The sequence below is a fragment of the Lepidochelys kempii genome, chromosome 1 (assembly GCF_965140285.1).
Source record: "Lepidochelys kempii isolate rLepKem1 chromosome 1, rLepKem1.hap1, whole genome shotgun sequence".
NCBI classification, from domain to species: Eukaryota; Metazoa; Chordata; order Testudines; family Cheloniidae; genus Lepidochelys; species Lepidochelys kempii.
Window position 1 is genome coordinate 59,305,320 of NC_136380.1, and position 27,469 is coordinate 59,332,788.

The window sequence follows — 27,469 nt, forward strand, 5'->3', positions numbered from 1 at the left end:
CTCGCCCACTGGGCGGCTCCCGCCCCGAGGCTGGGAGGGGAGCGAGTGGCCCGGACAGGGGGGCCACCGCAAGAGGCGCAGAAGCCCCAGCGCAGGCGCTGCGGTTCAGACCTCCGCCGCCAGGTGGCGCTGTCGGCGGCCTCTGCCGTTCGGTGCGGGGGCCTGCTGCCCTCTCGCTGCTGCCGGCCGCGGCGGGGGCTGCTCGGGCGCGGCGATGGCGGCGGGCGGGGAGCGCAGCAGCACGCGGGACAGGCTGCTGGCGGCGCTGGAGGATCTGGAGCTGCTGGCCAGGTACCCGCGTGCGCCGGCCCCCGGGAGCCCCAGCCCGGCCGGGCTCGTTACGGCCTGAGTCGCGCCGCCGCGTGGAGGAGCCGGCGGTTCCTGTATGGCGGGGCAACGCCGAGAGGCCCCTGTGCAGGTGGAGGTCGCCCCGGGGACAGGGTGGGGGGAGCCCCTGTCCGCCGGGCCGGACGTGCCCCAGGGATGGGGGGGCTCTGTCCCGAGGGCGGGGGGCCCTGCCCCACAGAGCTAGCCAGAGAAAGGGTGCGAGTAACTGAAATCCCTTTCCCCGGCATGGTCTTGAAATGTTGGGTTTTTTCAAATCTCTTTCCTCCGTGTAAAACTAAGGTGCAGAATTCGCTGTCAGGTCTACATCGAATCAGGTCAGTGTCCCGTGACCGTCTGTATGAAAACAAACGATAAAGCAGGACTCGTGGGGGAAAAAAATTGTAATAAAGACGTGTTATTACCCGAATGACTAGTAAGATAGATAATTAAAAATGAATTTTTTAAACGTGTGTTGCTCATATAATACTCCAAAGTATGTTAGACACTTTACAGACATATAAGACATTTCTTTGGTCTGTAGCACTTACAATATATAGACAACATGTAGACAGGTTTCAGAGTGGTAACCGTGTTAGTCCCTATCAGCAGAAAGAATGAGGAGTACTTGTGGCGCCTTAGAGACTAACGAATTTATTTGAGCATAAGCTTTCGTGGGCTAAAGCTCACTTTATCAGTCTGCATGCATCTTATGAAGTGGGTTTTAGCCGACGAAAGCTTATGCTCTAATAAATTTGTTAGTCTCTAAGGTGCCACAAGTACTCCTCATTCTTTCAGACAATATGTAGACCGCTAAAGACTGAGAGGAAGGGATAGAACAAACATTTTTTTAAAATATCTTGTCTGTTTTATTGATCCTTGTCCGAAGCCTTTTTTTGTTTTGTTTTAGTGTTCACAATACAACTGCACCTTATTTTCTGTATTGCCTTTCTGTGACTTGTCTATTCGTTGGGGTAGTGTGCACATTAATTGGTCTGTGTAGACCCTGCTGTCTCCCTAATGTACCTAATGAAGTACAATTTGAAACAAACCCTCAGCAGCTCTTTCCTCCATTAACAAGCCCACATACTCTTGGTGTTCTTTATTTTTGTTCTGTCCACATCCCTCTTCCATGCCACAGAAATTTTCCCCACTTCTTGAGACATTAATTATTAATTGAAAGTTTGCTGTTGCTAAAGGGTTGCAAGTAGTGTCCTTTGATTTAGTCTCTTTCCTTCCAGAGAAGCAGGGGCTTTCTATAGATTGCCGCCTCAAAGTAAGTTGGTAACCTAATATATTTTCCTATTTAGGTGGATGGTTTAACCTTTGTATTTTTCTCAGTTGCTAGGGGTATGAAAATACACTGTTTTTAGTCAGTTTCACTTTTGTTTTTAGTCAGTTTCAGTTTCTTTTTCAGATTATCATGTTCTGCCACAATATTTGGGTTGCAAGTGTTACAGAGAATGTCCTTGTATAAAATTATGCTTTCCATTTTGTATTTAATCATTTAATTTGGCCTCTGGTTCTATAAATGCTTGCTTTTACAAAACCTAAATTTTGGGCAAAATTTGACCTGAGATAATTGTTTCAAAATAATTTAGCAAACATCTCAAGTGGGAGACACTTTTTTTTTAATCAAGACAAACAGTTCTGAACTTTTTCACTTCCTGCATACATTTATTTGAAGTAATAAGGCCTCCATGCTGCAATCTGTGATTACTCTGGGCACATCCTAGCAGCCATGTGAAACCCATGCCGACAGTTGCACACTTTATGGGAATAAGGGTCTGCCAACATGGATCAGATTGTAGGATCAGAGTCTACATGAAATTATTATACAGAAATTGCCAGTCTGCTTAACTTTAACTATTCCCTCATTACTTTTATGAAAAAGTTATACGAAATGTTTAAAAATTATTCCTACCAAGATCAGATAATGATTAGGTTCTGTAAAGATGTAATTACAGAGTAATTATTCACACTCTTTTAAAAATGTAAACTAAATTTAAGTTGCTTTTTAAAAAAATACTATCCAAATTATGATTCATCTTGTTTGTTTATCACTAGGGCACAATGATTCTTTAAAACAATACAAAGACAGAATCTGAATAGAGCTAATATTTATCTGTTGGAAACTGTGTGGAAATTCAAATTCAGGTTAATGACAAATAGGCAAAATGGCGTTTTAAATCAGCCAGTGATTGATACAATGAATGTGAAATGCTCATGTGCAAGGTAACTGCTTTAGTCTGAGCCCTGGTTCATATGCATTGATGCAAATACTACACATTACTGCTTTCTTGACTTCTGTTTTCCCGTAGATCCATGTAGAAAGATTGTCAGTTCTGTGGTTAAATTCTCTGAATGAATGTTGTCAGTTTTGTTTAACAAAAAGAAACATGCAAGGTGGAGAACTGGCAACATTACATTTCTAGTCAAAATTTGTATATCTTAAAACTGACTGAGACATACCCCCGGGATACAGTCTGGGACTGCTGTGCCCTCTTAATTCTCCTCCCTGGACTGTCTCTTACAATAGCGTGCTAGTGACAAGCTGTGATCACTGAGCCAACAACATGCAGGAACACACCCAGCTAAATTGCATGAATGGTCTTATAAGCCACTCATGAATTATACAGAGAGAGACATCAGCAAATCTCCCCAACCCGCAGTGATGTTCCATTTTACACTGCTCAAGACCTTCTGATTAATTAATTAGCTTCTTCGTCAAAGAATAGTGGACATGCACCAGCCTTTGTAATCTGAGCAGATTCCCCCAAGCACTTTAGACAAGTCACTGATAAGGATAAAACATTAAAATATGTTTGTTTACCTACAGAAAGATAGATTTTCAGTGTTAGGCACAGAGGTCAATGTTGGTTACATAAGAAATAAAAATAGAATCACAATCTAAATTCTGACTTTTAACAGACTAAGCGAGATTTGAATTAAACAGCTTTTCTCATCCCACTGGATGTTCCAGGCAGTTACAGTTCTTAATACACAGCCTGAATTTGCTTCTCAGCCTGGGACCAATCTCCTCAGTTCAAAGTTTTTGTCTTCTAAATGATCTTCCAGGTGTTGAGATGGGGGTGGAGAAAGGCCAAATGGTGATGTCATTGACCCTCATTTATACTTTCTCACCAGGTGCTAGAACAGGGGTGGGCAAACTACGGCCCACAGGCCATATCCGGCCTGTCGGATCATTTAATCCATCCCTCGAGCTCCTGCCGGGGAGCAGGGTCGGGGGCTTTCTGCGTGGCTCCCGGAAGTAGTGGCATGTCTGTCCGTCCCCCCAGCTCCTATGCATAGGGCAGCCAGGGCCAAGGGACTCCACATGCAGCCGCCCCACCCCACCCCCCAGCGCCTTCAGAAATGGTACTGTCCTGCCTCTGTAATGGTGAATAGTTTTGAATGGATTTTAATCTTAAAGTACTCTCTTGCTTACTCTCCTCAGTTGGTCATTTATAGTTCTGTTCCTATAGGATTGTACAGCTGTAATTCTTTCTTGCAGTTCCCTATTTGGTGTAAAATTAAGGGTAGCGCTAGTGCGAGAATCATTGCATATGGTACTTTTTCTGGTCTTATTACTCCCCTTGCTTCTCTGTTTTTGAGCCTACCACTTTATTGCTCACATCTCTTGAGGACCTGCTTCTGGTTTGTCTGGACATTGGACTGTCTCTGGCCTATGTCTGTGTCCTGCAGGATTTCTGTTAGTACCCAAATTTGATATGTCTGCATATGCTTCATAAGGAGCTTCAGATGTTGTGTATTGTGTTAATTTCAAATCTAAATGTCAAATTTTTAGCATCTGGATTTATCTGACTCATCATTTTATATATAGTTCTTGCTTGGCCCAATGAAGGTAGCATTTCACATGTGATGACAAGTATTTATCCATGCAAATAGAGAAGTCACTTAAGCTTTCCTCTAGAAGTTCGGAATCTTTAAAATATCTCTCCCATTATCTCTGTTCAGCAGGTTTTGTTAGTGACATTTAGAAACTGTTCCTCTGTCCTTTTTCCAGGAACACCAAGTATGTTTGTTTCTCCTTAATATGTTGTCATCATCACTGAGCTTTTTAACAAATTGGTAATAGGATTCTTCTCTCTTGTGCCATGATTTTGGGTACCGTGGTGTTCTTTATTTTCCTTCTATTAACCTTTTTTTTAAAAAATTTAATTTAATTTAATTTTAGTGAATTCATATGTGCCTCTTAATGTATTTTTTGAAAGGCTTCCATCTCTCCAAGTAGCATAGTAAATCAGATTAGGACACTTCTCTGCCACCTTGTAACAGATGGAGTTGTTACACCTTGTAACGTGGCTTGGAGTTAAAAAACACTTGCAAATAAGGATTCATCTTCCATTTAGTGAGACATGGACCTATAACATCTCCTGCTAGTATGCCATCCAACTAGTTACTCAGCCTTTCTGAGTCTGTCCTACCTGCCTTTTATATACGACCATTGATCTGCTGCAGTGTGAGGGGCTGAAGCATAAAATATGTTTGTTCTTTCAGCAATTCAGAGCTACTAGTTCTTTGAATGTATCCTTTATTTTTATAAATAAGCTGATTTCTGATTTTTTTAATTCAATTCAAATAATCAGGAGAGTCGGTCTCTAGAGTCTTTTTTTTTTTTTTTACTGGAAATGTAATGTTACCAGTTCATCTTGCACATTTCTTTTTGTTAAGTAAAGGTGACAACATTCATTCCAGGGATTTATTCACAGAATAGACTGACAGACTTTCTACATGGATCTGAAGAAGATGAGCGTCAATTTTTTGTTCAGTTGATTGAACCTTTTGGTTTTGGTACAGTTTGTATAAGAAAAACTTTATTGCCAAGTTCTGTGTTGACTTACCTTATGCAAATCCTTTGGAGGTAGGATGTATAAATAATATAGAAGTTGGCCTCCTTTCAGGGTTACCCAGAAAGCTCTTAAAAGGTTCCATCAACACACTTGTGTAAATTCATTGAAGAAAATGGGATTGCACAGATTTGACTGACAGAACCTGGGTTCCTTTCTTCTCGCACTCAGTTTGACCCTGAATTTAGGTTGAGTGTGTAGAAGTGGTAGTCACAGACTGAGCACCTTTAATATGAAAATAGAGAGCCAGTAAACATGGACTTCACCTTAAATACAAACATTGTTAAACATGCTGCTGATTATTTTACCAGAAACATCTAGCTACCATCCAACTTCAAAGTTGCTCAATATGTTGGTCTTTTCTGATTTTTCTCTTTGAAAAGATGTACCATAGGAATGAGTACAAATTTTGAATATGAGATAGTATTTTATTTATATATAGATGTAGATACACACACACACACACACACAGAGCTATTCTTTATAAAATTATTCATGTGGCTGCCTGGTTAAAAGAGCCGAACTCCTATGACTTGCACGATTTGTGTTGGGTTTCTATGAAACTTGGAACAGGAGCAGTGAAGGAAGAGAAGTTAAATGGTCATCTTTGTCTTGCAGTGAAGTCTCGTATTGAAATATAAGATGAGAGCCAAAATAAACCAAAAACAAAAAAAAATCCCTCCACGTGACAACGTCACAGATCTTGCAACATTTTCCTATAGAATTCCACTGTCAATGTTTAATACTCAGTAATGGAAGAGCTGATTTGGTTGGAAAGGGGTCTGTCTGGATTGGGAGACTTAGGCCTTGTCTACGCTGGCAAGTTTCTGCGCAGTAAAGCAGCTTTCTGCGCTGTAATTCCTGAGATGTACACACTGCCAAGCCACTTACTGCGCAGAAACTGCGCAGTTGTAGCACTATAAAAAACCACCCCAATGAGAGGCGTAGAGCTTTCTGTGCTGGGGCTACAGCGCCGCAGTTCCATTGTATACACCCTGGTCAATTATAGTGCTGCAGTTGGCCTCCGGGAGGTGTCTCACAATGCCTGTTTTCGCCTCTCTGGTCATCGGTTTGAACTCTACTGTCCTGCCCTCAGGTGACCAACTGTGAGCCCCACCCCTTAAATTCCTTGGGAATTATGAAGGTCACCTTCCTGTATGCTCAGTGATGTGTGCAGTGGTCTCAGCGCATCTTACCAGGTGACCATGCCTGCTCCACGGACCAGGCGATCCCCCATTTGGAGCAATGCCGAACTGCTGGACCTCATCAGCATTTGTGGAGAGGAAGCTGTCCAGTTCCAGCTGTGCTCCAGCCATAGAAATTATGATACCTACAGACAGATTCACAATGCATGACAGAAAGGGGCCATGACCGGGACACACTGCAGTGCAGAATCAAAGTGAAGGAGCTGCGGAACACCTACCACAAGGCATGGGAGACAAACCATCGCTCTGGGGCTGTTCCCACGAGCTGCCGGTTCTACAAAGAGCTGGACGTGATACTCAGTGGCAACCCTACCTCCACTGTGAAGGCCACTGTGGATGCTTCTGTGGCTTGCGTGCCGGTCAAGAATGGACAGAGCCAGGAGGAGGAAATCTTGGATGAGGAGGGGGAGGGGGACCCAGAGGCAGAGGATGACTTGGAGGTCAGAAATGCATGCAGCCAGGAGCTCTTCTCTACCCCGGAGGAGGCTAGTCACAGCTGTTGGAGCTTGGCAAAGTGCAACAGGAGAGGAGGCCCCTGATAAGTGGCTTTGATTTTGGGAATTGCTGAAGTGAGTTGTTGGGGGCAGGAGGGTTGCAGAAAGCAGGCTTGTGTCTGTATGATGCACATAGCACCACATGCCTAGTGAGGGTGGTGGAACAGGGTGTCGATTGACTCCCTCACTTCACAGGAATCTGCCTCAGAGATCTCCACGACAATCTCATGGAGATACTAGGCAATCTGCTGTTGCAGGTTCTTTGGCAGAGCTGCTTTGTTTCTTGACCCATTAAAGGTAACTTTCCTGCGCCACTGTGCCATCACTGGGTGTGGGGGAGGGGGACCATTGCTGCACACAGGCGAGCTGCATAAGGGCCAGGGCAGAAGCCACAGTCTTGGAGAAGACTCTCCCTTGATTCCCTGCTCACCCTCAGCAGCAAGATATATTCCATAATGAACAAAGCCAGTGAAAATATGGGGACAGTAATGATTATAAGGCCCCCCCATACAGTTCTGGCTCTCCCCAAGAGCCATGTGTCCAGTGTACAGTACGGTCCTGGAACACTGATTTCCCCTCCCCCCTGCGGTTACTCACCATTTTGGGGATCTTGTGGCTCATGTTTACTTGCCAGTTAGTGACATTTATGTGAATAGTGGCTGTGTTTTAAATCACTGAATCGGTGGTCTGTGTGTTGCAGACAGTTCTGCGTCTGTAAAATGTTGCATTTTGGCTTCACAGATATGACCTTGGGAGCCCAGCCTCCCTCTTTGTTGTTGCCGGCTGAATGGCTGCGCAGAATTAGAAAGCGGCCATGAAGAACTAAAGAGGACTTTCTGCGTGATGTCATGATGCACTCCGCAGCCGAAAAACAAGAATTGAAGGAGTGGTGGGGCAGCGAGAAGAGGGACCGAAAGGAGAATGCGGCGCGCCAGAACGAAGCCACAAGGCAGCTCTTAAAGGTTATGGAGCACCAAGCAAACACGCTCCAGGAGATATTAGCTCTTCGAACTGAGCAGCTCTGCGCCCGCCCTCCCCTGCAGCCGCTGTCGCAAAACTCTCCCATGCACCCCCCAGACACCGCCAACACACTCTTATCAACCTCCTGGCTTCAGTCTGTACCCACTGCATTCCACTCCTGCCCCGTCACAGTCCAGCCCTGCGGACTCCCAGTACCCACAGCACTCAACACCCGTCGCTCTGCAGTTTAGCCCTGCTGAAGTACAGTAGCTGCTGCACTGTATTCCAGAGGACAAGGTTGCATATGATACCTGTACATACACAAATCTTTAACTGTCCTGGGACTCCACCTCCTCCCACACACACCCCTGTGCTGATGTGTTTTTTTTTGTTTGTCTCTCTCCTCCTGTTGTTGTTCTTTAATAAAAGAATTGTTTTGGTTTGAAAGCAATGTTTGTTCCATTAATTGAAAGCAAACAGAACCCTGCAAAGCAATAGGTAATTTTCTTAAACCTTCACTGTGTATCGTCTGCACCAATCACCATCACCACATAGCATTACAAGCACTGCACTCCCGAGCATAGCAACAAATATTAGTGGCTTTCAGCTTCAAACTGCTGCCTCAAGGCATCCCTGATCCTTATGGCCCTGCACTGTGCCCCTTTAATAGCCCTGGTCTCTGGCTGTTCAAATTCAGCCTCCAGGCACTGAGCCTCAGCAGTCCAGCATATAGCACGCGGCTATAAGCATAGGAATATTTTCATCAGCCAGGTCCAGCCTCCCATATAGGCAGCACCAGTGGGCCTTTAAATGCCCAAAAGCACACTCAACAGTCATTCTGCACTTGCTCAGCCTGTTGTTAAACTGCTCCACTTTCACGATAAAGAGATTGCACTTCAGTACTTGTATGAGGTGAACTGAAAAATACTATTTATCATTTTTACAATGCAAATATTTGTATTAAAATAATAATATAAAGTGAGCACTGTACACTTTGAATTCTGTGTTGTAATTCAGATCAATATATTTGAAAATGTTTCATCCACAAATATTTAATACATTTCAATTGGTATTAACAGTGAGATTAAAAGTACGATTAATCGCGCTTCATTTTTTTAATCGTGATTCATTTTTTTGAGTTAATTGCCTGAGTTAACTGCAATTAATCAACAATCCTAATAAAAATACAGTGTCACTAGTATACTTTTGAAACTCATTGGGGACAATCTGACCTAATTTCTAAACAGTAGTTTAGAATATTGTTTAAAAATGCAAATTTCATTTCAGGGAACTGATTGAAATTTTGGCAATTTCAAGAAACCAGAAACTCCCACAACCAGGAGAGGAGAGCCAGGTAAACAAATTTTCTTAAATATTTGTCTTAGGTAGTTAACCTCCGTATTCAGCCTTTTTCTCCTTACCTAGCCTAGCATTCAGGCTAACTGTGTGGTATGAAATTTTTAGCAACACTAATATTTGAAAAGTTTAATGGTGAGGGCCCAATCCTGCTTCCAGGGAAGTTAGTGACAATGCCCCTTCCCTCCCACACCCAGAAAGCCAAGGACTTTGCCCTGAGTTTGTAAATGCTAGTTGTTCTCAATAGGACTGAAATCCTATGACATGTGAGAGCAGTGGTTTAATAAACTCTTCAGTATTTTGCTTTTCCAGGGTTTGTTTCAGTCTTCTGCTGTGCTTGTAAGTACTTCAAGGGCTGAAGCACAGCTTCTTGCTAACCCCTGTCCCAGTCCATGTACACTCCTTAAACCCTGCATGTGCCTTGAGCACTGGTGGCAAGCAGCATAAATATTCTGACAAAGCAGTTTACTAGATGGTTTGTCAAGTGCTGGTCTGTAGAGTTCTGAAGAAAATTGTAGACAGACTATTTCCTTTTGTGATCCTTAGTCCTGATGATCTTAATGCACTCTTGGTCTGGCACTTTGTCAAAATCTCAGCCAGTTCTCTCCCTCTGCGGTTTGAGGGTGGATTTTTGTGTGTGATGGACTGTCCAATTATTTGATATCTTTATGGAATTAAACCCCTGGTACCTAGAGGAAGGAGACTTAATTAATTATACCTTTCCTTTCCTGGCCACTTAAAACAGGCCACCTAAGATAGCTGACAGTATCAGAAGATTTTTCTCCAAGGGGGCATCGAGATTGAAAACGGCAAAGATTAAATACATGAATACATGTAGTACTAGTTTCAGTACTTTACGTACAGTTAATCTTTCCCTTATTATCTACTGTAACTTACTCTTTCACAATAGCCTTCACATCAAACTTTTACTCTTACAAATCCAAAGATTAATTTGTAATGGGAGATGCTGTTAATCCAATTTGTGCTCTGAAAAATCAAGCTGGTTCTCTAAGCATTGTACATCCTTGCCTGTAACAAAGATTTTGTAAGCTGAGTTTAACTGAAAATTGTGTAGATGCATGAAGGAGAATAGACTCCATTGCATTGGCTCTGTGGTGCTGAACAGAAGTAAAGACTTTATCAAAAGAGTAAACAGACACAGCTAGAGGATTCACAAAGAACATACCTTGACTAAGGGGATACTTCTGTGTAGTTTGTGGATTACAGCTATGCTTTAGATGAGACCAATGGCCCCACTGTGAAATGCCCTCACTACCATGTCTCACAAAGTAACCCTTCTGAAAACAGAGGAAGATGGCTCTGAGTTCCAGCATATTTAGTGAGATGGCTAGTCGTACCATGTTACGTTTGAGGGCATAGTAACTTCTAGTTTGGTTGTAAACCTTTTTTAGTAATGAGTCTATGGCTGTGCACTGCTGGGAGTTGGTGCAAGCTTGGGCTGCTTGTGTTAAAACAGTCTACTAATGGGCATCTAGCTTTAGCCAGTCAGTGCCCATAGTATAAGGGAGCTTGGTTCCCTCTCATAATCACACAGCACAGTGGGTCATTCTTACTGTTCACCAGAAACTTCCTATTTTCTTTGTTGGCAACAGAAGTACTTAGTCAGTCTAGAGTGGCACAAGGAATCAGAGGTCTAAATCTCAGCTTCTGAATCAGCAAAATTTGGAGTGCCACGGAGGTAGCACTGGAAGCTGTCCTTGGGAATAGGCACAGTACTCATGCTAACTGAAGGAACACTGTTGATAGGCTTTGGAAGAAATGTGGGCTTGATGTAGCATAAGTCAAGGACTTCTGTAGTCCACCCAAAAGAACCATTATTTTCATGTGGCACTTCCTTGTACTTCTAAAATCAACCTTACGGTTTTGGACAAAAATAAGTGTATTACCTTTGCTAGTTTTGGTTTAGGAAGCACTAATCTACATATGTGTGAAACCTACTAAGAGTTGTGCTAGTAGTGATGAAGTGAGAACATTCCAGATCAGCAGAGATTTTACTGCATAAAACACAGATTCTGCCGCTTTTAAAAGTGATTCGCTTGGTACAAACTGTTTCAGACTGCACTTCTACTTAATACGCCTTTTTAAAATCTAAATGTCTAGATTTGGCAGCTTCACTGTGACTGGAGTGTACCTGCTATGTCAGTTTGCTAGAGGTAAAATATTTTTTCTAAGGAATATAGTACATTTAGGATGTTCTAGTTAATACTATGGGGTTATGGGCTTGTACGTACAGGGCTGTGTTTCATATATTCAGCAGTGGCATAATTAACAGTGCTGGGGCTGAAATGTTCATAACTAGTATTAAGAATTAATAATTTATTAGATGAATGAGGAGAATTGGCATCTTTCTTGGTACTCTTGCTTCCATGTGTTTGGCAACAGTCCCAACAAGATAAGTCCCTCAGTTGCGTGGGTTGGGGTGCCCTAATTTTGCTAAATTGAGAGCCAAACTTCTCTGGAATCCAAGAAACACACTTACTTTTCATATCTGCATGTTCAAATTTAATATTGAAACTTGTATTTTCCTTGACAGATGAATGGAAAGTTCTTGTTTGCATTCATCAATAAAATCCTCCAGCACACCCGCTTTGGTACAAATAAATACCTTATTACTACTACCTAAGTACCTTATGTACTTGTTAGCACATGTCATACTTGACTTTCCCTCAAGTTGCAATTTGGACTATCTGAATTGTAGGTTATCTTCCCAAGTAGAAGAACTGGAAACTTCATTTTATTTTAAATATGTTTTGTTTTGGAGACTACAACAACATCAGTGTGAATACCCCAAATCTGACTTCTGCTGTCCCTCCTACAGTTGGATTCCTCTTCATAGTGCAGTTGGTGGATTTTGTAATTAATCAAGCTAAATAAGTTATATAAATATGTTATCTGACAGATTCTGGAGTTGCTGATTCAGAGAGATGGAGAGTTTCAGGAATTAATGAAACTGGCACTTGATCAGGGGAAAATTCATCATGAAATGCAGCTATTAGAAAAAGTAGTCGAAAAGAGGGACAGTGATATTCAGCAGCTACAAAAACAACTGAAAGAAGCAGAGCATATACTGGTAAGTCTATAGGTGAAGTGTTGGCTTTTGAGAGTTGCTGGTTGAGGGGGAAATAAGGGTGGTTGTGCATAACACTGAGTTCCGGAAAAAACAAAATTTTTAGTTTAAGAAGGTTAAATGAAATTAATTCTTCTTGAAAGCTTGGAAATTACGCTTTCAGTAGCCAGAGTTAAAGTTACTTGCTTTTTGGAAAGGCTGTAATGGTAATTTTCATCCAACCTATATTACTCTTCCTTCATAATAATTTTACACCCCACCCAGTCTGTTTTTACTATTTGAAAGATTTGTAGTGAAAATAACACCTATTGTAAATAATAGGTTAAGTGTGGAAAATCAAACCACTGAAGACGGGTGCTGGTTAAATGAGGAAAGAATAGACGGAACAGATGAATGTTGGACTTCGCATTTTGGCCTAATCCCTTGAGAAAATAGGCAACCCTTTGAGCAACTTGGACTAGTGAAAGCAATAGGAGCCCTTCCCGGATATCTGTGGGCATCACAACTGAGAGAGGATGGTAGCTATTTAATTTATCTGACATCCTAGAGGCATTACTGTGCTATGTGCTCACATAGTGAGTTATTTAAAATACTGGTATACTTTGAAAACATTCACTGTGTATAATAAGATGTTGATCTGATCTTTATTTTAGAGGCAGTTTTTAATAGGATAAGTGGACAAATTCACAGGGCCTCTTTAACTGAGCCTAAGGTTACAAATTAATGAAGCATTGAAGAATAATTTTTCTTTAATAACTAGGCAACAGCTGTTTATCAAGCAAAGGAAAAACTAAAATCAATAGAAAAAGCAAGAAAGGGTGAGTATCAATAGTTTATTACACTGAGGCTTTGAAAACTATATAGCTTTAAGTAATTTATCTAGAGTTCTATGTAATCATGTAGGCTGATTTCTTTTAATTGTATGATGTAACAGTTTAAGACTTAAAATCAGTGTAAAACGTTGCATGCGTTTAAGAGTTTTCCATTCACTTTGGAACCTCTAAATCTTATAAAGGACTTTGAAAGGCTGGAGTTGTGTGGGGTTTTATTTTGGAAGGGTGTTGTGTGTGTGGTGGAAACATATCATAATTTTAAGGTCTAGCTCCAAATACTTTTCCCCGTAGTATTAATTTCTGTGCTGGTTTTGCTTTAGTAGTAATGCATATGATTACCTTAGTTTGTCACACAAGGCACTTACCCTAATATGCTGGTCTACAGTTTGTATCTAATCTTTTATTTTTTTTTTGGAGGGGGTGGGGAGAGCATGGTGGTTGTTTTTTTAAATGAATGTCAACAATATTACTTACTAAAATCTGTGTCTTGCCCTCAGACTTGCCGGCAATATACTGCGTATCTCGTAAAACCAGCTGTAGTACTTGCATAGCTAAGCTAGTCATTTTTACCAAATAGGTAGGAAGGTATTTTATAGTTATTTGTGACTTTCATACAAAATGATCTCAGGGCATTTCACAAAAATTATACATTGCTTGAAGTGTAGTCATTTATGGAGTGGAGAGTGACTGCCATCTGGCATGTGTACACTGCATGATAGGAGAAAAAGGGAGAGAAGTTTATTAAGTACACCAGGGTAAGTCCCTACTATTACAAAAAATGCCATAGCATCTTACAAGCAGCTTCTGTCTAAAAGTCAGGTACTAAAAGTCTCCTATGAAGGATCTACCCAGCTCTTATATAGCCTTTTTTTATCAGTAGATATCAGTGTACTTTACAAAGTAGACTGCATGGAAATCAGTCAACCTCACAAAGTTGAAAAACTTTTTTTTGTGATATTTGAATCTATAGTTTTAGAGTCAATATATTGCAAACCAGGTCCTTCTGTTAAACTATTTGTGACAGACTGACAGTATCCTGCAATGTCCTGGACAAACTTCCTGGAATTAAGATAAACTTTACTGAATTTAGGTTAAACCTTACTGAATTAGGTTTAATACCTTTGGGGGTCCACTGTATTAAAAATGCAACTATGTATGTGTTACTGTGGAATTGTATGTAGCTCCTCCAGGAGAAGGATGGGGATGCTAATGCTAATGCAATTCTTCTGGTTATCAGCCCTATGAAGCCACCCCCCTGGAGAGGTGCACACATACTAGTTCAAACTGGATTCTCTAGAGACCAGCAGACAGAGAAAGGATTTTTGAATAAATAGCCTGGTTTAAAACAGGCTTATAGCCTTCTTCCTGATCCAGCAGATGGACAGGACCTCTGATGTATGGAGGGCCCCAATCCTTAGGGAAGGATTTGAAAGACTTGGCCTACTGAGGCCCCATAGGGCTGTGGGCTTGTTCTGAGCTGAAGCCCTGATGAACTTGAAACCACAAGGAAACCACTTGGGTTGGGTACTGAAGGACTGCTCCTGCCAGAGCCCTTGTTTGGGTTGGGGTGATCTCTGGTAAGCTTATTAGCATGTCCGTAGGTTTTTTTATTGTTAATGTTTTCTCTGTAGTACTTTTAACAAGAAATAGGATTGCATAGGAAGAACTCTGTGATACCTTAAAACTGTGGGCAATTACTCTGTTGTTGGTATCTGAAAAGGAAGCCAGCAGGCCAGTTTAGGCAACCTGTCTCTGTTGGGAATAATACAGTAAAGGCAGGGAACTGTTCAGCCTGGAGATACTCATCTCTTTCCCTTCTGACTGGGGTGTCTCCACTCAAGAAGTGATGGCCAGAGGAGCATGAAGCCTTGAGTGGGTTGTCCCTTTCTGGGCCATGGAGGGGAAATATAGGTGCAGTTGCCCTGAACTGTGACACTATCCTCTGCAATGCCTGCATATTGGGGATACTCTTGAGGTTCTGTTAAAATGTTACATCTTTGATCTCTATTTGGAATATCAAAGTGTTTATCGAAAACTATCCAATCAGGCAATCTCTTGAGAGTATGCTAATCAGGGTGCATTTCCCTTGTAAACTTCTTTTCCCCTTTCACAGGTGCCGTTTCATCTGAAGAAATAATTAAATATGCCCACAGGATTAGTGCCAGCAACGCTGTTTGTGCTCCTCTGACATGGGTACCAGGTAAATTTCATGTTTGACAAATAAGCTGTATGAGTTTGTTGTACTTCCATTGATGGCATGACATGGAAATGTCCTTTCATTATAATATAGGAGCAATAATTAACCACCACCATTTAGTATTTGTTTCATGACAAATGGTATTTTGCTTGGATTTTATAAAGCTTTCCGATATTAAAAATATTTTTTCCCCTTGAGATACTTAAATACTTACCTTATTTTTTTCCTTGTTGAATACGTTGGAGTAAAACTGGGGAAATTTTATATGTGGCTTTAAATAGCTACAAAACTCACAGCTCTTGGACTCCATTAATAAGTTGGTACTGTATGTCCTCTATTGACTCCTTAGAGACTAACCAATTTTATTTACACCTTTCCACAGTATGTATCCGATGAAGTGAGCTGTAGCTCATGAAAGCTTATGCTCAAATAAATTGGTTAGTCTCTAAGGTGCCACAAGTACTCCTTTTCTTTTTGCAAATACAGACTAACATGGCTGTTACTCTGAAACCTATTGAATCCTTGTTTTCTATGGGGTCCAATTCACGGTCTTGGTCCTAATTAAAGTCATTAACGGGTCAGAACCAGGTTATATTAAGGACTGTCTCTTCATTCACTTTCCTCTGAGACCACTGCATTCATCAGGGATGTGGAAACTATATAGACATTATTGGGAGTCAGAGGCAAGGAATGTTCAGTGATGGGTCCTAGCCGTCCTGCAGCAGATCAGAATGTGTACTGAAATGAAGTCTTGCTAATAGTAGCAGTGAGAACAGAGATATATCTTCTACTACAGTGAGTTTGTTGTGTACTTCTTTTTGCCAAGCTTGACTAAACACAGAATGTAAATGGAGAATATATTTGGGTTTAATTTCTCACAGAACAGGTGTGCTTCCCATTGCTGATATGACCAATCAGCACAGTTTTCTGTTTGAAAAGCATTGAAGAAAAAGACTAGCACGAAACAGCTGATAGTTATCTTGCAGATGTTAGCTTTGTTTTAATCATATAAAAACTATTTGTTTTTAAGGGGACCCACGCAGGCCATATCCTACAGATTTAGAGATGAGGAGTGGCCTTTTGGGTCAGATGAACAACCCATCTACTAATGGAGTTAATGGACACTTGCCAGGGGATGCACTTGCAGCAGGCAGATTGCCAGGTAATGGAAGTATTCAGATGTTTATGCAATGAATAAAAAAAATGCCATAACCATAGCAATTATGCATTTTGTTCACCTCCAAAGTGTCCCTCAGTGATAGCAAGACAGAACTAAAAATTCTGGCTGACGCTGCAGTGGATTAGTTCCCTGGCATTAAGGGATTATTAAACAAAGTAAGCAGTTTGAAAGGCTGACACGGTGCTATAGAAAAGCAAGAGAAAATGTATTCTGTTTTATTTGTCCCACTGCTAAATCAAATTGAGATAACTGGATCATATTGGCAAACCAGTGGAAAAAAATTTCGCTCATGAAAGGAAAAATAGGTAGGCTTTCAGCTTCCAATCCATTTCTGTGTAATTTCTAGTAAACTGATTATTTTAAAATCACACACTAATATATGGAAAACTTTCAGACCAAATTACTACTTTCTTAGCAATGAAAACAAATGTATTGTCTTGAATCATGAAAGGAAAGTTCAGATAATGTATGAGGTCAGAAGACTTTTTTCCCTTTAATTTGTAATCTATATTAATAAAATAACAAATGTATTTAGAAGTTCCAGATCTAGAACTGGTGAACTAGTATTTACCACTTAAGATAAATTCTTATTGACAAAACCAATTTAAATACTGTGGTGTTTTAAGTGTATAAATTAAGGATTCATTCCTTAATACTTGATTATTGAAATGGCCAATAACAGTGATCTTACTTGGATTCAGTCATGATTGCTTAACTATATTCTCATTTAAAAATACTACTAGTGAACTAAGAATACAGTGGAGTAGTTATGTTAGGTGATGCGTGGTTTTACCTTTCCAGGAGTTGACTAAAGAACAAAACATCTATATTGGATTTTAAAAGATTTTTTGGTTCTTGTATGAAAAGTTTGCTTTCAAAAGTTAAGATTGTTACGGTGGGGTACATCTAAAATCAGAAGTGTTGTTATAGCTGTTCTAGAGAAATTATGTTTGTATAAATACTGGGCTGGAAACCAGAAATTCATTTCTACTTCTTGCTGTGAAGTCTTGGGCGAGTCACTTAGCCTCTATCCTGAAAGGTGAAATGCAGGTGATTACATTCACTCATTTCTCAGCGGTCTTGTGAAGGTTAGTTAATGTTTGAACAGGCTGTGAAGATATAAAGCACTGTACAAACATTTTGATATTTTTAAATTAGTGTGATCACCATAGAGAAAGGTGGATTCTGTTTTCTCTATCAAAGTAGTACCTCTGATGGAACAGACCTTACAGTGTTAGAATTGCTCATTTACAAGAGACTTCAGTTGCCAGGTGAACTGTTTCAACTAACTTGTTTAAAAATTCAAGAATGAGGATTGGGAGAATAGTTTGGCATTGAAAACAAAACTTTTGAAAATATTTTTAACAGTACATGCAGCTGTGCCTGTTTTCAGATGCATGGGTGTCTCCATTTAAAAGGCTGATATTCCGATGATTATGCTACCGAAGCATTGTATTTATTTTTCAGATGTGCTTGCCCCTCAATATCCCTGGCAGTCGAGTGATATCTCAATGAACATGCTACCTCCTAATCATAGCAATGACTTTATGTTGGAGCCTCCAGGGCACAATAAAGAAAATGAAGATGATGTAGAAGTTATGTCAACAGACTCCTCAAGCAGCAGCAGTGACTCAGATTAAGTATCGAAAAGGGACAATATCCCAACCAAATAGACTTTTATTTCCTATGGTGAAGGCATGTTGGACACTGTTCATCAAAAGCTGCAATACCAGCCTGATACGTTGGCTTCACTGTGCAGTGAGAAGACACAGTCTGTTTAGATCTAGGATGGTGATTTTAAAATGGTGAACTCTTTGTTGCTCTAGATATTATCCACCAGGTGCTCAATTAAAACAAACAAAAATTGGTGGTAACTTTTTGCCGGAGAGAGCTTTGCCTGCTTTCCAGTGATTATGTTTTTTGTAAACTGTATTTTTTTACTATGCATTAGACAAAATAAGCTTCTGGAAAAGAAGCTATAAGGGGAATCCCCTTGGATGTTTAATAACTTCACTCTTTTGATAATAGCCTTTCTGTTAAGGCACAAAAAATGTGTACAGCTGTGTAGATTTTAAAAGTTGGCTGCTTTATTAGCTACTGCCAGAACTCCAGTGTTCGATCATCTTGTGTGTTTTGAGAACAAAAATGTGATGTGACCATAAGCTGTAATACAAACATATTTTTGTAATTATTGTAATATATAGTGAATTTGTTGTTATAAATAAACTCAACTTTGATGTACTTTTACATTTCAACTTGCAGAATTTAATCTTGGACTGACTAACTTCTCTGCCTACCATGTCTCCATAGTCGGAAACCACCATGCAGTTGTTACGAAAGAACAAGTAGTTTCTGCAGTTTCCGTTCACCCTCACTCATGGTTTCCTAAAGTTTTGACTAAATCTGCCCAAGCTTTTTCATTCTGTGTATTCCTGTTAGAATTCCCCTTTGCTCAGTCACTCCTCCCCAACATTTAGGTATCTCAAAACATTTCAAGGCTGAAAATTGATACTCCCAGACCCTAGTTTGAGTGACTTAGACTACTCGCTATGAAATACAATGTAATTTTGACAATGATCATTCTAAGCATATTGGTAATCCACTTTCCTCTTCCCTAATTCAATTTTACAAAAGGCACTAGGGAAATAGGAAGGTAAAGTAAAGCAATGGCAGAGGTGCAAAAAATAAGCAAAGTAGTACAAAATTTACTTTCACTAGTATGAGTGTATGAGGGATAGGATACAGAGGGACCTAGACAAATTGGAGGATTGAGCCAAAAGAAATCTGATGAGGTTTAACAAGGACAAGTGTAGAGTCCTGCACTTAGGACGGAAGAATCCAATGCACTGCTACAGACTAGTGACCGAATGGCTAGGCAGCAGTTCTGCAGAAAAGGACCTAGAGGTTACAGCGGACGAGAAGCTGGATATGAGTCAACAGTGTGCCCTTGTTGCCAAGAAGGCCAATGGCATTTTGGGGTGTATAAGTCGGGGCACTACCAGCAGATTGAGGGACGTGATCGTTCCCCTCTATTCGACATTGGTGAGGCCTCATCTGGAATACTGTGTCCAGTTTTGGGCCCCACACTACAAGAAGGATGTGGAGAAACTGGAGAGAGTCCAGCGAAGGGCAACAAAAATGATTAAGGGTCTGGAACACATGACTTATGAGGAGAGGCTGAGGGAACTGGGATTGTTTAGTCTACGGAAGAGAAGAATGAGGGGGAATTTGATAGCTGCTTTTAACTACCTGAAAGGTGGATCCAAAGAGGATGGATCTAGACTATTCTCAGTGATAGCAGATGACAGGACAAGGAGTAATAGTCTCAAGTTGCAGTGGGGGAGATTTAGGTTAGATATTAGGAAAAACTTTTTCACTAGGAGGGTGGTGAAACACTGGAATGCGTTACCTTGGGAGGTGGTGGAATCTCCTTCCTTAAAAGTTTTTAAGGTCAGGCTTGACAAAGCCCTGGCTGGGATGGTTTAGTTGGGATTGGTGCTGCTCTGGGCAGGAGGTTGGACTAGATGACCTCCAGAGGTCCCTTCCAACTCTGATATTCTATGAAGTGAAAGTCATTCTTAATGAAAGGATTTAGGTACAATTTTAAAAAAGTTTCCTCTTATTCATTCTCTGTCATGAATATAACTTCATCATCTGATTCTCAGACTCAAACCACTAAATTCATGAGGAAAGCCAGCCTCAATAGAGGTTTTCACTTTTCTCCCACCTGAGCCTGCAGGGTGCTCTAACATCTAGATTACTAAGTTATTTGCTGCTTAAATTCCAGAGACTGAACATCTTACTTTTAGAATGCTCTCAGCAGCTGATGGATTGTGGGAGGGAAGTAGAAATGACTTTGAAGCCCAAACAACTCTCTTCCCAGAAGGAGGTACCTATTTCTCTATTTCAGCATCCTGACTAAAATGTCCCTGCCCTCAGCTGCCCAGGTTTAATGTTCTTGATGCTTATGTCAGTCCCTACTAGTTTTCCATAACATTCTCCAGGGGAAACAGCACAGACAAGACTTTAAAGGGATTGCTTGAAGAGGTGTGAAGCTGAGAATGGGAAAAAGAGACAGGGAGCAACAAGGACAAACACACTTAGGATATGTCTTCACTGTACAGTTAGGCTGAGCTCTTACATGAGTTTTAGTCCAAACTCCCCCCATCCACATAGGCTATCTGGATTTAAAGGTGATTTCAGCCTATGATAGCTGACTCAGCTGGGGGTGTAGATTAGAGCCTGAGCTCTGCTTTAACTCAGGCTGAATCTGCCCACTTCTCAGTGAAGATGCAGGCTAAATCACTCGAGTGCTGACAGTCCTCTAATGCCCTTCCTGTAATTCTCCCTGAAGGACAAACAAGTTCTCCGTTTGCAATGTTGTTGTAGCTGTGTCAGTCCCAGGATATTAGACAAGTTGGGTGAGATAGTATCTTTTATTGAACCAACTTCTGTTGGTGAGAGAGAAGCTTTTGGGCTACACAGAGCTCTTCTTCAGGTCTGGGAAAGGTCTCAGGCCATGTCTACACTAGAGAGTTTACAGTGGCACCACTGTACAGATTCAGCTGCACTGCTGTTAAGATCTCTTGTGTAGCCGCTCTATGCTGATGGGAGAGAGCTGTCCCGTTGACATAATTAAACCATTTCCAACAAGTGGCAGTAGCTATGTCAGTGAGAGAGCATCTCCCACCGACAGTGCGGTCCACACTGGTTCTTCTGTCAGTGTAACTTACGTTGCTTGGGGGTTTGGTTTTTTTCACACCCCTGAGTGACGTAAGTTATACCAACAAAAGTACTAGTGTAGGCATAGCCTCAGAGTCTCACAGCTAAATACAAGATCAAACAGATAGTTTAGCATAAGGAGTTAGAAGGGACCATTTACCTTGAATGTGCTAACTATGCTAAACTATCTGTTTGATCTTGTATTTAGCTGTGAGACAGAGTACTTTTCCCAGACCTAAAGAAGAGCTCTGTGTAGCTTGAAAGCTTGTCTCAAGCACCAACAAAAGTTGATCCAATAAAAGATTACCTTACCCACCTTGTCTCTCAAACAAATTCCCCCACTCTTCGGGAAAGAATCCTAGAGCACCTCAGCAGAAAGAACCAGGGAATATGCCCCCAGACACATATGAGTGAATGCAGAAACAGTGAGTGCATTATCCAGGTATGGTTTTGCAGTGGGGAATGCTCACAGTAGAGGTAGGCTAACTTGGGTGCTGATCACCTGAGTTAACTTGGCAGTGAAGACATACCCTTTGGTGGCATATAGGACTGGGAAATGAGAGTAGAGACATAAGCAGGGGACTATTAAATAAAGGCCTTCTAGGTGAGTACAGGAGCATAAACTTGTCATACAGTGTGTAACCTAGATCGTGTATCACATTAAAGCCTTGAGCAGAAAATCCTAAGAATTTATTGATGGGAACATGTCCAGAAATTATACTACACCCTACTTTCAAATCATTTAGTACACAATGGCTATACTAGGTGTCATAAATATAAAGGGAAGGGTAAACACCTTTAAAATCCCTCCTGGGCAGAGGAAAAACCCTTCCACCTGTAAAGGGTTAAGAAGCTAGGATAACCTTGCTGGCACCTGACCACAATGACCAATGAGGAGACAAGATACTTTCAAAGCTGGGGGGGGGGGGGGACAAAGGGTCTGTGTCTGTCTGGGTGATGCTTTTGGGGGGACAGAACAGGAATGGAGTCTTAGAACTTAGTAAGTAATGTAGCTAGATATGTGTTAGATGATTTCTTTAAATGGCTGAGGAAATAAGCTGTGCTGAAAGGAATGGATATTCCTGTCTTTGTGTCTTTTTGTACCTTAAGGTTTTGCCTAGAGGGATTCTCCATGTTTTTAATCTAATTACCCTGTAGGGTATTTACCATCCTGATTTTACAGAGGTGATTCTTTTTATTTCTATTAAAATTCTTCCTTTCAGAAACTGAATGCTTTTTCATTGTTTCTTAAGATCCAGGGGTTTGGGTCTGTGGTCACCTATGCAAATTGGTAAGGATTTTTACCAAACCTTCCCCAGGAAGTGAGGTGCAAGGGTTGGGAGGATTTTGGGGGGAAAGAAGTTTCCAAACAACTCTTTCCCAGAAACCCGGTGAGACATTTGGTGGTGGCAGCAAAAGTCCAAGGGCAAAAGGTAAAATAGTTTGTACCTTGGGGAAGTTTTAACCTAAGCTGGTAAAAGTAAGTTTAGGAGGTTTTCATGCAGGTCCCCACATCTGTACCCTAGAGTTCAGAGTGGGGAAGGAACTTTGACACCAGGTCTCTGGAAATAATATTGCTGACTTTTTCAGACTTCTTCCCAGACATCTAACTTCACCTGTAGTAGGCTGTCTGGGCCAGAATTTGAAGGTTGGAATAGAAAATGTGGCCATGGAATGCGGGGTAAAGAACCTAAGTAGGCAATCACTTATTCAGTTACCAAAAGCTTCCCTTATTCATCCAGGGACAATTACTGCATATACTGTGTCTTCCAAAATCTGACTATCTTGGGTAAAAACAGGTAGGGAAAATATAGAAGAGCTGACTATTTGAGGGGCTGGTTTCTGTGTGGGCTACTAGCATGACTAAGACCAGCTGAACTATCTCGTAAGCTGGGTGCTTACTGCTGACAAACAAGGCTCTGAACACTGAGAAAGTAAGATCCCCACCATAAATTGAGCATTTCCTTTTCTGATTTGTTGGCTACTCTGTCAAGGGATTAGATTACATCACTGAAAACTGTACATCTAAAAAATAATCAGTCTAGAACAAAGGAGGTAGTCTGGGAGCATGGTACACGAAAATCTCATTATCTGAGCAAATTAGTGATAGAAAGGTAAAGGAGGTGTCATTTGATAAAAATCTAGAGAATTGTAATTTCAGTGGCGTTGCCTCTACAGTGGGGGCAGGGCGGGGGCTTGCTGGCTCCCAGCTCAGTCTTTTGATAATGCAGTGGCATCAGAAATGGGTCAAGTTATGTATCATTCGAAAGCCACTTTCTCCCATGACTGCAACGGTACCAAACTTTACAAACCTAGAACAGTTATGTACATATAAATGTGATAAAATGTTTACATTAACTTCTTATAATTTAACACATGAATTGCTTACATAAAAGACCATGAGCTTTAGTAATGCTAGGGAAGCTAGCCTTGACATGTAGAACTGAAAATATTTATACATCAATGTCACCATTAGTGCGTTCTTTCACCCATTCCTGTAAACTAGGATCTCTTTTCCCCACCCATTATATTCCTGCTTTTCTCTTCAGCACTTAGCATGCTTCTGCAGCCAATACAAGACACATTCAGTATGACCAAAAAAATAAAATCTTTCTATGTGGAGGCTGGTGGCATCAACTAAAATAATACAGGCTGATGTGAGGCTACAGTTAAGGTCTAGAATTTGTACTCACAACTCTGACTGCAGGGTGGCAGCAAACGAGCCTTCTTTACTTTAAAATGAAAAACAAGAAGCTGAATGAAAGAAGGGGAACTCAGTTTCTCCTGGGCTTGCTCCTGCAAACACGTCCCTCATGAATAGTTTTATATGAGTAGTTCCACAGACATCAATGGGACATATATAAAAGTTTATGGGATAAGACACTACAGTTCTAACAAATACATAGGATCCTGTAAAATAAGATAGCACATTTAATCTTTTTACTTCGAGAACATGTCTATCTTTGAATGGCTCCAAAAGGAGTCCCACCTATTCCTGGGTACAAGGATGGTGATTGTGACAAAGACTCTAGATGTTAAAGATGGTAAACTACTGTAACATTTTTCTGCCTTTGGCAGGGACAGAATACTGGTGGAGGGCACAAGATATCCCTGTCTTTTACACACACAAAAAATGACTTTTTTATGCCATCTAGTGGTGATTTCCTGTGTATCCCCTGAGATGATTAAAGTCTTCTGTAAAAGGACTGTAACCTTGTTCCTTTAAACAGCGTAAAGGCCAGAATAGTTGATCTAGTGGAGGAAATTCTTCCCATTTAACCCATTCCCAACCTGTACAAAAGAAAGAGAAAAAAGTGTCACAGCCTGTAAAACAACTAGAAAGGGGCAATACCATCCCTATACATTTAGAAGGACAGTGCTAGTGCAGAAATTACATCTGCAACATAAATGTAATATCCTGCACTATAACAATCAGAAAAAAATGGCACAAGAAATCCACAGAATTTTCTGAGATATGTGTATCTTGCCCTTTACTCAAAGGAAGCGATTCAGGAGGGACATAATTTACCTCCACCCCTTCCCTGCTGTGGGTCCCATGTTGGCACAGTTCTCTGTTAGCGCTTACAGTTGAGCACAAAGTGAGACGGGGGGAAGGTAGCCTTGCTTTGGATAGGATCTTAAATGCAGATCCCCTAAAACTAGAGCTGCGATTTGGACACAAATCTTGGGATGATGATGGGGACTATGTCAGTGGGCAGACTGCCCACCAAGACTACAGTGCTCCCTACGTCAGCTGACAGCATTCCATTCTCCAGGGGCACCGAAGCTACTGAGACGGATCATGCCAGGTGACTTGATTTTCCTTTCAGCCGATGAGCTCCCTCGTGCTCAGGATCTCAGATACCCTGGGAGTATCCGTTTCTGGGTCTATTTATGTACGTGCCTGCACTTAGGATCTGGTGTTTGCAGTGGAAATGGAGCAGAGGCGCTCCCCCTTTCGTGGAACAAAGGGACTCCCCCTCTGCCGGCGGTGCGGGAAGGCTCCGGTGTAAGGGTCTCCCCGGGGACGCTAAGGGCGAATAACACCGGGCCGGGCTCCGAACACTTGGTTTCAACAGTGGCTGCGCGGAGCTCGTGGGGTCCCGGCCTTCCCCTACCCCTGGGGCGGGGGGAGGAGGGGCAGGGTTGCCGCGGTCCTGCAGCGGCCGGGCCCCTCTTACTCTCGTTTTTCTCGGGTTCGCGGTTCCTGGGCTCGGGCTCGCGCTCCGTGTCCACCTCCCCCTTCATGAGGATGGTGACGTAGTGGTACCGGTCCGGGGCGCTGACCGCGTTCACCGCCGAGGCGAAGCGCACGTTCCTCAGCCGCAGCGCGGCCTCCTCCAGGGTCTCCCGCTGGGCGCACTGCGCCAGGCTCTCCCTGCGGCGGGGGGGGGGGGGCAGTGAGAGCTCCGCGCGGCCGCTGACGCTGCGGGACGCCGGGAAGCGCGTGCGGTGGTGGAAGCGGGAGGGGCGGGACAGCGCGCGCGCGCGGCTCCTACCCGAATTCCAGGTGTCCTCCGGGGAGCTGGTAGGCGCCGGCCCCGACGGGGCCTTTCCTCTTGCCCAGCAGGACGCAGTCAGGGTGGGCGGGGCTGGTAATCACCACCCCCACGCCGACCCCGGGACGCACCTGCACCAGGCCACCCTCCATGCTGCCGCTGGCACAACCACCTGACCGGAGGGACACGCCCCCCCCTTGCCGGTCCCCCGCGCGGAGCCTATGGCGAGCCGTCAGGAAGTGACCTACAGCGAAACTCCTCCAATCCAGAAGGCCCCCATGCCCTAGTGGACGCCGTTGGAATTTGTCGGCAGTTTCGAAGCTGCGCATGCGCGGAGAACGAGTTTGGACGTCAATTATTGGCGCCCTCCTGGCGGCTGTGCCCAGGTGCATGCGCGGGAGTGGCAGCGTGAAGCCGGGGCGAGGGCTCTGTGGGGACGGGGAGAGGGAGGACTTGCCAACCCTCCAGGATTGGCCGGGAGTCTCCCAGTGTCGGCATCGATCTCCTGGTGACTACTGAAGTCAGTCAGGGAGATTTTAATAGTCCGATAAAAGTCCGGTGGGCTGCCCAGTGGGGATAAGGCAGGCTTGGCTTCATGCAGCTCCTGGAAGCAACCGGCAGGTCTGGCTCCCAGGTGGAGGCATAGCCAGGGGATCTCCATGCGCTGCCCCTGCCCTGAGTGCTGATTCTGCAGCGCCTTTTGGCCAAGAACCACAGCCAGTGGGAGCTGCGGGGGTGGTGCCCATGGGCAGGGGCAGCGTGCGGAGCCCTCTGGTCGTGCCTCCATCTAGGAGCCGGACATGCTGGCCGCTTCTGGGAGCCATCCAAGGTAAGTGCTGCCTGGCAGGAGCCCGAACCTTGTCCTGAGCCCGCAGCCCTGACCCCCCTCCTGCACCCCAAACTTCTCATCCCCAGCCCCACCCCCCATACCCCAGATGGAGCCCTCCCTCCCACACCCCAGCCCAGAGCTCCCTCTCACACTCTGAACACCTCATTTCTGGCCCCACTCTGGAGCCTGCACTCCCTGCTGGAGCACTTGCCCCCTCCCACACCCCAACCCCCTTCTCCAGCCAAGTGAAAGTGAGTGAGGGTGGGGGAGAGCCAGTGATGGAGGGAGGGGGATGAAGTGAGCGGGGTGGGGGGGCTCAGAGAAGAGGCAAGGCAGGGGTGTGGCATGGGGGAAGGAGCAGGGCAAGTGTGTTTGGGTTTGTGTGATTAGAAAATTGGTAACTGTAGGAGGTGGTGCAAGGCCTGCTATTACTGAGGTCAGTGGGCTGGGACCCAACTAGCATCCAGGCCAGAATTTTCCTCTCAGCCACTCCCAGTGCAGCCCACCTCTGCCATTGAGCAAATACGGGTGCCGGCCCCATGCTCATAGGATTGCCAGGTGCCCAGTTTTCGACTGGAAAGTCCAGTCAAAAAGGGGACCTGGCAGTGTCCGGTCAGATGTACTCACCAGACACCAATAGTCTATTTACTGCAGGGGGGGGAAGGCCCTAGGTCATTAACTCACATTAGCCCCTGCTCACCTGGGGCCACCTCCTACCTGCAGGAGGCTCCTTGTCAGCCTGTAGTAGCTCCCGTCCCAGCCCTGGAGCAGAGGGAGCCCAGCTGGGATGGTGGAGGGGGGAAGAAGGTGGAGGCAATCCAGCGAGTGACAGGGAGAGGAGCAAGCGACAGGGATGGGGCCTTGGTGGGAACAGGCAGCGCAGGAGCAGGGGCCTTTGGGGAAAAAGATAG

General features: G+C 43.1%; 2 protein-coding genes and 1 long non-coding RNA gene across 3 annotated transcripts; 2 read left to right on the plus strand and 1 right to left on the minus strand.

Annotated features, from left to right (window-relative positions):
* Positions 1–210: 210 nt before the first annotated feature.
* Positions 211–18,749, plus strand: MED4 (mediator complex subunit 4). Its single transcript, XM_073344191.1, has 7 exons — positions 211–291; positions 9,142–9,208; positions 12,131–12,301; positions 13,059–13,116; positions 15,245–15,331; positions 16,359–16,490; positions 17,976–18,749. The coding sequence occupies exons 1-7, from the start codon at positions 215–217 to the stop codon at positions 18,146–18,148; spliced, it is 765 nt and encodes a 254-aa protein (XP_073200292.1). The 5' UTR covers positions 211–214; the 3' UTR covers positions 18,149–18,749.
* LOC144930571 (uncharacterized) lies at positions 361–8,301 on the plus strand. The gene is made up of 2 exons (XR_013635853.1): positions 361–418; positions 7,636–8,301. It is a non-coding gene; the product is annotated as an uncharacterized LOC144930571 (long non-coding RNA).
* On the minus strand, positions 18,574–25,981 carry NUDT15 (nudix hydrolase 15). The gene is made up of 4 exons (XM_073344225.2): positions 25,730–25,981; positions 25,412–25,608; positions 23,924–24,521; positions 18,574–18,671 (listed from the first exon to the last, which is right to left on the minus strand). The coding sequence occupies exons 1-3, from the start codon at positions 25,879–25,881 to the stop codon at positions 24,382–24,384; spliced, it is 489 nt and encodes a 162-aa protein (XP_073200326.1). The 5' UTR covers positions 25,882–25,981; the 3' UTR covers positions 18,574–18,671; positions 23,924–24,381.
* Positions 25,982–27,469: the final 1,488 nt, after the last annotated feature.

Coding starts and splice junctions, on each gene's coding strand:
- NUDT15 (XM_073344225.2), bottom strand. CDS start 25,881: ATGGAGGGTGGCCTGGTGCAGGTGCGTCCCGGGGTCGGCGTGGGGGTG. Junction 25,609..25,729: donor GGAGGACACCTGGAATTCGG/GTAGGAGCCGCG, acceptor CCCCCGCCGCAG/GGAGAGCCTGGCGCAGTGCG. Junction 24,522..25,411: donor CGAACCCGAGAAAAACGAGA/GTAAGAGGGGCC, acceptor TCTTTTGTACAG/GTTGGGAATGGGTTAAATGG.
- MED4 (XM_073344191.1), top strand. CDS start 215: ATGGCGGCGGGCGGGGAGCGCAGCAGCACGCGGGACAGGCTGCTGGCG. Junction 292..9,141: donor GATCTGGAGCTGCTGGCCAG/GTACCCGCGTGC, acceptor ATTTCATTTCAG/GGAACTGATTGAAATTTTGG. Junction 15,332..16,358: donor TCCTCTGACATGGGTACCAG/GTAAATTTCATG, acceptor TTTGTTTTTAAG/GGGACCCACGCAGGCCATAT.